This window comes from Wasmannia auropunctata, unplaced genomic scaffold, assembly GCF_000956235.1.
Source record: "Wasmannia auropunctata unplaced genomic scaffold, wasmannia.A_1.0 LD336000.1, whole genome shotgun sequence".
Lineage (NCBI taxonomy): Eukaryota > Metazoa > Arthropoda > Insecta > Hymenoptera > Formicidae > Wasmannia > Wasmannia auropunctata.
The window spans coordinates 3301745-3314041 of NW_012026890.1; the positions used below are offsets into that span (position 1 = coordinate 3301745).

The window sequence follows — 12297 nt, forward strand, 5'->3', positions numbered from 1 at the left end:
GAGAGAGAGAGAGAGAGAGAGAGAGAGAGAGAGAGAGAGACGCACGCGAGGATTGATCGCACGAATGATTTATCGGGGAAGTGCGTTGCCAAGTGATAACTAATTCTAGAGAGCGGATGTTTCCCTCTCCGAAATCCGCTTTATTATATATACATATACGATATCTGCTGGATAGATTGAATTATTATTACAGCTCGAGGATAATAAATTTTTATTTGCTTGGACGTAGCGACTAATTGGATGCTGCATTGAGCGTTAATTGACCATCCATTAACGCTAAATTCGAACAAATATATCATCTTACTTTCGACTTGCGAACAATTACAATTCCATCGAAAGCGTCGCATTTACATTAAATGCATCTCTGCGTAATTTCACAAATTATTATCGCTTTTAAAGGCAAAATTATGTGTTTCAAAATATTGTTACAAGCAATTAGTCTGCGATTCTCAAGCGAAGGACGGGATGCATAAAATTGTGCATAATTCATGTATGCTAATATTTTCTGAAAGAGACAACTAATTAATAATTTATGAGAACGAACTGTATACACGCAGTTGCGATCGCGCGAATGATTTTCCTACGCTGAAGCACTTTTGGCTGGTGATGTTGTTATGTGAGAGAACTTTCGCGAAGTTCGTGCAACCAAGATATTAATGGATGGGCGGATGGACAGATAGCCCTTAAGAGATGTGTGTGTGCGTGCGTGTGTGTGTGTGTGTGTGTGTTTATACATATATACATATAAAACAATGGTGCGCGCGCGCGTGCGTGCACACACGCAACACATACACATACACATCAAATTGGAACGAAATGGTGGGAATCAGATTTCCGAGTGTGGAATATCTCATTGCAATGCGAAATTCGAGAAACTGATTGTGAGGTCGAAGCATGCCCGTATTGCTCGAAAACGTATTGGTCTATTTCGGTATGCATGCGTATGTACATTGATATGTCATGCCTTGTAACGAGATAAATTAGTCGCCTTTTGTCATATTAGTTGTTCGTTGGTTTAATAACTTGTATAACAATCATGGTAAGTATCTTGGCTTTGATGATTGCGATTAAATTTAATTTAAATTATTAATATCTCTTAATATATATCGCTTATTTACAACAACGACATAACTCAACAATTGTCGTTTTCTAGTTGATTGTAAAAAAAGAAATATATAGGCACTTTAAAGGAGAATGTACTTTTATTCCTCTATCAATTATTAGAATTATCAAAATTACATTTTAAGATTGATGATATTTCAAAATTTTTATGATTCAAAATATTCACACTTTTCTGGTCTTCGTATTCTGAGTTGTGTCGTGGTGTAGAAAATGAGCAATATAAATATATATATAGATATATATTGTCTCTACCACACATTTATTGACTATACGACGAGTTACTTCAGTGACTTCTTGAGTCCCTTTGACGTCGCGTAGAATTCGTATTTTATCTTCGAATAAAATCTGTTTTCTCTACCTTTATATACACTTTTACGTTGCAATAAAATTTTTGAAAGCTTGTTCCAGGTGGTTTCTATAGAAACCAACGAAATAAAATAATTTTTGTTAAAAAGTTGAATAGTTTCTTTAAGTCTCTTAACTTCTAAATTATTTGTTCTGCGAATAACGCGAATATGAACGTATAATACTAGAGTTCACACACACACACACACACACGTAGTAAAATTTGAAGTGACACGCTGAAATCAGGGGATATTTCCGCTTACCTTGTCCGTGGCATCTAGCACGATCCGCGGGATGTTTGCAAGCGCCGTGATTACCGCCGGATGTCCGGTGATGGCTGCATGATGAAGAGCAGTCGCCCCCGTGCAATCGGTTGCCTCGCCGTTTAACGATTCCACTGCTTCCGCGAGGTATTCCACCACGGCTACATTGCTACCGCGGGCGCCGCACATTAAGAGGGTGTGCTGTTTCTAGACAGAAAGAAATCCGTTACATTCCGTTATAAAGGGAGGATTTTTGCTGAGGGGAACTCGCGACTTTTATATATACTGTAATGTCTCTCGTAATTTCAATCCGCAAAGGAAAATAAGGATCGCTGTGGCCTTCATATCGATTCACTTATATATTTCACGTCTCTCTCTCACTTTCTTCGTATCGGCACGCGCGTAATAAAATTCTACGCGACGCGCCCCGTGAGGGGGACACCCTGAATGAAAGCGCGCGCCTATTTAGGACTGACGCTTGATATCAATATTGACACGTTATTGATTTCCCCGGCGACTTATTTCACTTTTTTTTTTCACGACCTCCGCGAGATTTCTGCGTTCACCTTTTTCTTTTTATACGATATTTTCCGCGATCAATAAACTCCAATTAAACGTACGATTTAATCCTGCAGCCAACATGTTCCGCAAATTTCCGACGATTAAAAAATTTTTTGCGTTATTTAAATGGAGTTTTCTCGTTATCTAAATAAACTTTTCACGCAAGCACGATTATTATTGCAACATGCTGCGGAAGTTTCGCAGATTTCACGGCGACTCTCGACACTTGCGAAGTCGTGCTCAAGGAACAGCTTGAATTTACATTCACTTGAAATATTCAATGTAGTGAAATATGAAGTTGTTAAAGGACATACCTTGTTAATCGCGGATACATTTGCTCCGGCATTGATCAGCATCTTCACCGCGTCCCGGTGCCCGTGCTGGGCGGCCATATGTAAGGGTCGCATTCCATACTTGAAAGAGAAATGAACAGCCCGGAAATTAATGTTCGACGTGGAATTTCATCAAGCCGGTCCGCCGGTCTAGATTAAATTCCGAAAGAAGTGTCGCTCCAAAAACATATTAATGTTGCGTAATAAAGTAACCATTTATCAATCGCTACTACGTTTACTTTAATTTCCTATGTGGAAGCACTCGGGGATATTAAATCTAGAGGCTCCATTTATTTTTTACGTGCAAGAAGTTTTTCTCTTTTACGAAGAAATGTTCATATTACTACTTTGCCGTCCCAATTTACAGTCATTTAATGAACCGTCTCTCTCTTTAACGGCCTGTAATTAAAACAAAGAAAAGAAGAAGGAAAGTATACCTTATCTCTCGCTTCGATATCGCATTTGGCTTGCATCAACATCTCAATAATTTCTGTGTTTCCTCGAGACGCTGCCCAATGAATCGGAGCGCGACCATACTAAGAGAGATAACAAACATTAGAGAAGCGATTATCGCTCCTAATAACGTCAATTACAGTTTTGTCAAAAAATAAAGTGGACGTTAAATTGAACGGAGGAATAGCGTTTCATTATAAATCTTCAAGTATTTTTAATGACTTACATTATTTCTGGAATCTACGTCGACAGTCTCCTTAAGTACTTTGCGAACCGTGTCCGCTTCGTTCTTTATCACAGCCTCGTGTAGAAGAAGATCATTCTTAAGGACTGAAAAAAAGATATAATACAGAAAAAGATATAGACTAAATAATGAGCACTTAAATTATTTACTAAATATAAAATATTGTACTTTTATACAATTGGAAAATTGAGGTGTATCAATTGTTTTACGATATTAAATCAATTTTGAGATAGAATTATTACAAAATCATTTTGTTTGAAATTTTATCGAAGTATGTTAAATAACTTTTCCAGCGTAACGTTTTTCGATCTCTTTGCACTGTTCTTTTTTTATGAAATACGTCAAACTATTTTCTATAGAATATAAATATACGTGGATTAATTTTTCCATTCTTTTTTTACTGGTTTTGCGAAATATGTCGAATCATATTTTCGATACAACATGGATGTACACGGGATTAATTTCTCCATTACTTTTTAACGGTTTTTGCGAAAGTAGGATCTCTCGAACGAGAAACGCGAAACAGTATACGGATTCAATTAATTCGCGTGCGCGTTACGGGCTTTTTATTTTAACTTCCGACGGTCACGTCGTGGCGCACACGTGCTGTCGTTACCGCTCCACACTGTTTTTTATAATTTCGGTCCGCACGGATATCGATCGTGTGTGCAATTGAGGCGAAAGGAAGGAAGGCAGGCGGGGCATGAAACACGCGAGTGTATTCACAGTGTGTCGTTAATTAGTTGAATTGCTGATTTTGTGAATGTCCGATGCAAATTGAATATCTTTTTATTTCCGTGCGTTAATGGACTACATGAGCTACAAAAGCAAAACAGGAAGACATACAAAAAATTGTTTAATTACCAAAAGTAATTATTATTTCTCTCTCTCTCTCTCGCTTTTTTTTTTTAATAAACAGACCGAGCATGAGCAAATGTATACACGGCATCTTTTTCAAAGAATTATCTTTATTTCGTCTCTGTGCACAAGATAAAAGGAAGTGATTAAAGTCTTAGTAGTGCATTATTATATTATTATTGCTTCTAATACATAATGGTTTTTGTTTCATTAAACAATAAATTTATATATGTATAAATACATGTGTATATTTGAAAATTTCGTTCATCATCAAAACTCTCTGTTGTCTTGATACGGTGAATGATCGTAAATCATTGCACCGCGGAAACGAAAAATTGTTCGATTTGAAGAAAGCGGAAATTGCGGAAGAACCAATCAGTTAAAAGAAATCCAGGCAATTCAGTGACTTCACAATGTGTGAGTGGTTTCTCCGGCTTTACCGTAAATCTTAGAAAATGGAAAAATGTGAATTTCGCTCCTACACTCCTCATATATTCACATTTTACCTGGGATTGCCGAGACAGCTTTAAATCTTTGTACGCTCCGTAGCACATTTTGTATGAGAGGCAGATGCGGTACTTTACTCACTTCTAGCAGTCTTTTGGTTCAGCACTTCATCCTCGATCGCCTCGCTGAGATTCAGCGGCGGTGGCGGGGCCTTCGCCTTCGTTATTCTCAACTCTTCCTTGTCCACCATATTTCACTGTCGCTGTTCTGAGCCTAGCATTGTCATCATTCTGAGCCCGGTGATCGCGGCTGCCCGGTCGTTGTGCGACGTTAATGCACCTGGGTTTCCGTTCTACTGCTAATTATCAACGACCTAGAAAGCCAAACGATGATGAGCCGCCTACGATTATTATGGTCGAAGTCACAAGTTTGAAAGAGATCAAAATCGCTACAGTAAATTGCTGGAGTTTTGGAACAAAAAAGGAACTTAATGTGACGATATATTTGGATTATATATTCAGAGATATATTTGAATTGAAGAACAATACAATTAAAAGATATTGCGTGAAGTTATGATTTAATTTATGATGCAAATTATTGTATGGCAGACTATGTATAGACCTAATGGCGCCTGTTTCCCTGATTTATTTGAAAGATAAGTTGAAATACGACGACAGTTTATTTGTCGTCGGCTTATCAGTGTTGCAGGTGTTAATTCATTATGTCCACCAATTATCAGAAATATTCTGAGTGCTCGTTACACGGAATTGGAATTTCCGTCTATTAAAACTTGCATATATCTTGTGCAATTACCGCTTGTAGCCGGCGAAGTACGTCAATGACGAATGAATTAATCACGAGTTTTCTCATTCTATATTTCAATTTGTCGCGTTTTGAATTTTCCCGTTTTATCGCGGTGAAATCTGTTATTACAATTTGCTGTGCGTGCGGTCGCAATATGGTTAGGACGAATAATATATGTTACGTCGGAGCTTGTGGTTAGCGGAGTACAATATATATATTTCATGAATGATAATTAATTCACTCATAAATTATAATTTTCATTATTATATCAGAGACACACTATGACACTAGATTTGATGCATTTACATACATTTTAATGGCTCAAATTAATCAACTCCACAAATTATATTTATGTTTCCAAATATTAAGGCATTTTATGTTGTTTCTCAATAATTAGCATTCACTGAAATTAATACGAAAATATATTAAAGATACAATATATAATCTCATAAAGATAAAACAACATTATAGTTAATCAGTAATTGTGTAATTGTTCCATTGTTTCGGATTTTTTCTGATTTTTTTAACGCTTATTTTGTATTCCGCGGTGAGTTACAAACAATCCATTTTCGTAATTCGATATTCGTTTAACGCAGTTACATTGCACATATTTACTCGACTGCGAATTTTCTCGGAGTTGATTATACAGTAATATTTGTTTTATCATTGCAGAACCAGAGTCCCATAGAGAGAGAGTGAGAGAGAAAGAGAGAGAGCGAGAGAGAGAGGGGGGAAGGAAGGAGAGAAAGAGGAAGGAGAGAGAGAGAGAGAGAGAGAGAGAGAGAGAGAGAGAGAGAGAGAGAGAGAGAGAGAGAGAGAGAGAGAGATCGCAATAGCAGAAATGTCTAAATTTTCTCTACATTAGTCAGCTACACTGTAACAAGAAAAGCTTCCCTATCTCCTTCTCTTGCGACGAGGCATCTCCGCACTTTGCTTAATCCTCTACTCTCCGTTTTATCTCTTTGACGTTTCTAAGCGTGTGCTATTTTGTGGATAAATATAGATATTTAAATGAAAAACGTTAGCTTTACGGACGTCCTAATATTATTAGTTTTGTACGCATTACATTTTTGCACGTTTAAATTGAAATTGCACGTTAAATTAAATAAACAAATATTGTTTTATAAGGACCAGTTAGTAAGATTAATCAGAGAAAAAACTCAATCGTTCTAATCGAATCTGCCGATATTAAAAAATTATCATACATTTCTTGTCTCTTAAAATCGTATAAAAATTTTCTACTTTCAAAGATATATTTATTTGAAAGAAAATCGAGTGATCGCGCGTTGCAAGCTTATTATATACGAGTACAACAAATTTTTTTACCATGCAATTTGAATTGTGAATTTCCGGAGTGAATTATATATATGGGACATTTAACGCCACAGACATATTCGGTATATCGCTCACCCGAATATGCATGTGGCGAATTATACATTAATTTCGTTGATTGAGTTACCGCATGGTTTCCGTTATATCTCCAGCGGCACTTGCGGCAGTATGTCATAAATTTAGCAGTATTTCGTAGTTGAATCAGATCTTCACGGAAGCCGCGGAAACTTCAATAATCACGCTCAAACGGGAATGGAAATTATGTATGTATATCAAACATTTTTACATCTGTCAGGTAGAGATCGCAGATCGTTAACGGCAAGTCGCGTTATCTTCGTTCACAACTATATTTCCCGCTGTTTAATTAAGTTCCGCCTCTCATACTTTATTCTGGAATATAGATGTGTTAGCATGATCGTGATATGTGCGGAATACGTGTCGTTCAATGTCTGCTAGCAGACATTGAACGACAACATCCTTCGCTGTGAAGCGGAATACAATGTATTTGAATAATTTACTTCATCTTCAATACAATGTACATATTTATAATATTAGTATAACGTATAATATTAGAAATATATATGATATAATATTAATACTATAAATAGTATTATATATAATAGAATATTCTCTTGTTTTTAATTTTCTAATTCAATAAAGAATATTCTCGAGAGAATCTGCAGCAGAAAAGCGCGCCGACGGGTTACTCTCCGGGTGTCTCTCCGAATTGCAGAATATATCTCATTGTACGTATGTCACTTGGGAAAATGCGCTTTTATCTATAAGACATTCATTAGCATTGCAAGTTACGGACTGCCATCTGTTTTTAATGATCGATTGTGCCCTGGCTTTACTATCGTGCCGCGCCGCTGAAGTTTATCGTTGTAATCCTATTTAATCCGATATTGCCGAAACTTGTGAAAGTTCTGCATTTGTTTAATCTTGTATGACTTCTCGGATACTTCCATTTCTCACTGTTACAAAGTAACTCGATACATCTCGGCTTGTTGTTGTTATAGTATATACAAACAGATTTAAATATTCAATATTGTAGATATTACTTACAATATATGTATATATAAAATATATATTTACGAAATATATATTTACAAAATTAATCTAAAAATATGATATATACATGACACAGAAAATTATGTTAATTTTTTCTATCTTCTCTGTTAAATTCTGAATATACATAATTATTTAAAAATTGTTATATGGGACATCATAGTTAAGATTATATTACTATATTAGTATTATATTGAGAGAGAATTTTAGCCTTGTATTATGTATAATTTAAAAGAATTGTTTTGTGGTAAAATAAATGAAGAAATAAATTTCTCTCGTTACGTGTATTTATTATACAGACATAATATTACTTGCCATTTATTTTGTTGTCCCGAGACTGTTCCATTATCCGATGCATCGCATGCTATTGTACATTTCATGGCTACATGCGATCAGAATGTCTTTTCAGCTAGTGGCGTGTTGTTTCGTTAATAATGTAATATCAGGGACGATGTTTCTGTTTCCTGATCATCCGCAACACGCATTCATCAGCGTATTGAAAAGTAAATGTGCGATCTATGCAATGTAGTAAACAAAGCGACATAAATTACTGTCACTGAGGCCTCTCTCGGATTATAACACTTTGTTATTCGAGCTTTAGATTGAAAGTATCATTTAACTGTAATATAACAACCCTTTTATCATTAGCTTAAAAAGCAGAATTCCAAAATAACAATTACTTTATAGCAAATTCAAGTTGATACATGATACATTTTAAAGATATTGACAATCAAATCAAATATTTTAAATAATAAAAAAATAAAATAGTAAGAAAAAATAAAGAAATAAAGACTTGTATATACTGCGATTTATAAGTTTTGAGACAAAAATCGTATAAAATAAACAACACATTAAGAAAATATTTTCAATATTTTTTTATTTCAAATAGAATCCTTCACAATCAATATATTGCTCTGTTCTCAATATTTTTTTATTTCAAATAGAATCCTTCACAATCAATATCTTGCTCTGTTCTCGTTTTCAATCTTTGCATCGCTGAATACTCCTCTTTCGTAATTGTCTTCAGTTGGCTTCAGTCACAGGATTGAATTTCTGGAATATCGTCGAATAACTCAAAAAATATCGTATAGTCTTAGGTATATCCGCCATAATCCTCCGTAATATTACTCAAGATTATTTTTTGTTTTCAAAATGGAAGTTACAGTTGAAGTTGAAAAACGAGGTTCGATATTCCAGAATTTTTAATCATTGTGATGGCTGTGATCGATTAACTGAAGACGATTAGAAAAAAGAGTACTTAAAAGCGATGCAAAGATTGAAGATGAGAGTAGAGCGGTGTATTGATCGATGTAAAGAAAATTCTATTTCAAATAAAACATGCTTAAAATGAAATTTTTTCAATATGTATTCTTTATTTTATATAATTTTTATCTTAAAACTTATGGATCGCACTGTGTAAATTGAAAGTCCGATTTCTTTTGCATTAATTGTAAAAAATTCAGCACTAATCATTTATCTTATTCATAGGTATGTGTAAAAAAATGTTATTAGTGAGAACTAGGTATACATAAGACGCAGTTGATACTTCCAAGAGATTTTATATCTCACAAACAGTATCTTTGAAATGCAATTCTAAGATACTTTATTATTTGCAAACTTACAAGTCGCATTAACGTTTTATCTTGTCAATGAGATAAGTGCAGTTATTAAATTAGCAAAACAAGCAGCAGGCAAACATCCAGTAAATCTATTTCATAAATCTCTATCGTCGAGAGAGAGAGGCGTTTCCTTGAAATATATTATCTCCAGCCGCCACCATTTTTCATATTTTATCGTCGTAGGTGTATATGTCGACATTTTTCTCTAAAGAGTCAAAGCGGACGAGACGCTATAAAGAGAATTTCACTTCTTCGTTTCTTTCTGAAACTTTTTCTGACATTTTCGTCTTTTTTCCTGTTAACGTCCCGTCTAAAATCTCGCTGTTGCATTTATGCATTTTGTTTTATGAGACATGTATTGTACTAGTAAAGAAATATTTTTTGTAGCATGTGTAATGAAATGCACTCGTTTGAGAATTTTTCCGGAGAGAAAAACGGGATAATAATATGATTGCGCCGCGGTGTATTAATTATTTTTCTCCGCAAAGTTGTGTCACATGATATTTTATTTTTGGGTGAATTTATCAATATTATATGTAATGTGACAACTTTTAACATCGCAGAGATCAATATGTTTGACTGCGTATTTAGTGAATTGAACAATCTTTTAATGCGTTTAAAATTAAAATAGCATCACTAATTTACAAAATCTGTTTTTTGATTGCGATATTAAAATATTTAAAGCAGATTTTATAAATTATGAACTCGTTCCACTTTCGCTCTGAGCAGTTTATTTGAAGTGTACAAGAAAAAGCAAAGACGTGTTAAGGGAAACTAAAACATTATTTCATAAAACAGAACTGTTCCACTTCAAGATTAATAAAATAGTTTAGCAAATATAACTTTTACTCTATACGAGAACTTTGTATAAATTCTCGAAGGATCACTTGATCAGTGTACTTAATGGTATACGGTGTCATGGTACTGCGATCGAAGCGCATTTAGTACGCGGTCAATGACAGATGCACAATTGGATTTCGAGGAACGTTTGGAGGTATACCATTGTTCTCTCGATATAACCCATTGTCAACACATGCGGTAAAGTTTCGGCGTTGAGCAATGCGATGGTATACTGACTCTCGAATGTCATGGCCAGATATAATAGACGCATGCCGAAATTGAATGAAAACGTATGAGCAATAGCAAAGAAAGACAAAAAGTGAGAGAGAGAAAGAGAAAGAGAGAGAGAGGGGGGGGGGAAGAGATGTCTCTTCAAAATGTAATGTTAATTCATTACTTGAATAAATTTTGTAACTTTTCGCAAAACTTTGAGAAATTATACAATATTTGAAATTAAAACGCAAAAGTAATTTACTAATGTAATATAATATATTGATGATCAAATTGAAAATTGAAATATTAAAATTTATTGTAAATATTATAAGTATGAAATTTAAATATCTCAAAAATAATTATTAAAATAATAGATTTGAAGAGAGTTTTCATTATAGTTCTATTTATTTAGTTCATATTGTAATCTTTATTTCTCATTTCATGATTTTGTGAAGCACAAACAACTACTATAAAAAAATGGTAAATTTCGAAGCCTGCAATGAATAATTGAACGTTTAATATGATCTAAAAGTAATATGAGAGCAATGCTAATAGGACTGCGATGCAAGAGAAACAAGCGTGCTTCGATTTATAGCTATACAAATTTCGCCCGGTGACGTTACCTGAATAATGCGATAAACGTCGAAATGATACTTGATACTGTACTGGTGGAAGAATGTGCTTGACTCGAATTTCTCTCGTATAATTCGATGCACTTAATCGAGCAGCCTTGGTCAAGCATAAGCAAATAGCGTTTTATACGAATCGATGAATATAATCTGATCAAATGAAACGCACATTACACTCTATTAGTGGGTCAATTGTGATATCATATAAGCATGGAATCGTTCCGATGGATTTTTATGGAATGATGAAGCACGCTAACAGAGTTTCAAATGTGAAAGACATCGGCCGTACAAAGTTAAAATTATGAAATTACGAAATTATATTTTCAATGCACAGAGGGGAAAGAAATTAAATGCTTTTAACTCTGCATATCAGTAGACATGAATGTTTTTTTTTAATGATTTTTCATTGCCCAGTTTTATAAAGTCGAGTGCGTCTTTTTAAAATAATCGTGCAACGATAACGTTTTATCATTGTATATTGCGCTACGAATTGAAATATTTATAAATGTAGAAATATGCAAAGTATAAAAATATATTGCGCTCTCAAACTGTAACATTTTAATTCTTTGAAAATGCCATTTTATAAATTTCCAATTTTGATGAAAAATAATACTTTTATTTCTCTTTCAGCCTAGAGAGAAAGAGAGAGAAAGAGAGAGAGAGAGAGAGAGAGAGAGAATTTATTTTTAACTTTAAATAAAAATGTGCACACGTGTGCATTAAAACAAGTAGGCAAAGTTGGTTTCTTTATTGCAAACGTTAAGATATGAATTTTATGTTTCTCCACGTAGTTAATTTCGCATGCGATTTTATTTATGTAGCGAATGGCAAAATTTCACGATGAATAAAAGCTCGTGATTCTGGGATTGAAGGTAAACTTGAAAATCATCATATAAAAACACACTTCAATTGCATATTTCTTGCATGCGGCATGTAGGTATCATGCAATCATAACAAACGGAATCATAACTTACGGTGTAATAAAAATATGTTGAGCCGACGTTTCTCTCTCTCTTTCTCTCTCTCTCTTATGAAATTATACCGAGGTCTGACCTATCACTCTGTTGTTTGCTCTATCACTCTGTTGTCGGATGATCGATGAAAAATCGTGCTCTGAATGAATGACGAACGTTCCCTTTTCCAAGGAGCACGTATATTTGCTCCCCC

General features: G+C 34.4%; 1 protein-coding gene across 4 annotated transcripts in view; it reads right to left on the reverse strand.

Annotated features, from left to right (window-relative positions):
• The window catches only part of LOC105453383 (ankyrin repeat and death domain-containing protein 1A-like), a 26634-nt gene that overhangs the window by 8836 nt on the left and 5501 nt on the right, over positions 1-12297 (reverse strand). For all 4 annotated transcript variants that reach the window (XM_011695294.1, XM_011695296.1, XM_011695295.1 and 1 more), the window contains exons 2-6: positions 4767-4998; positions 3303-3406; positions 3061-3159; positions 2606-2704; positions 1731-1937 (exon numbers count right to left, since the gene is read on the reverse strand). In XM_011695294.1, the coding sequence (XP_011693596.1) occupies positions 1731-1937; positions 2606-2704; positions 3061-3159; positions 3303-3406; positions 4767-4875 (618 nt within the window). In that variant the 5' untranslated portion in view covers positions 4876-4998. The remainder of the gene's footprint in view (positions 1-1730; positions 1938-2605; positions 2705-3060; positions 3160-3302; positions 3407-4766; positions 4999-12297) is intronic.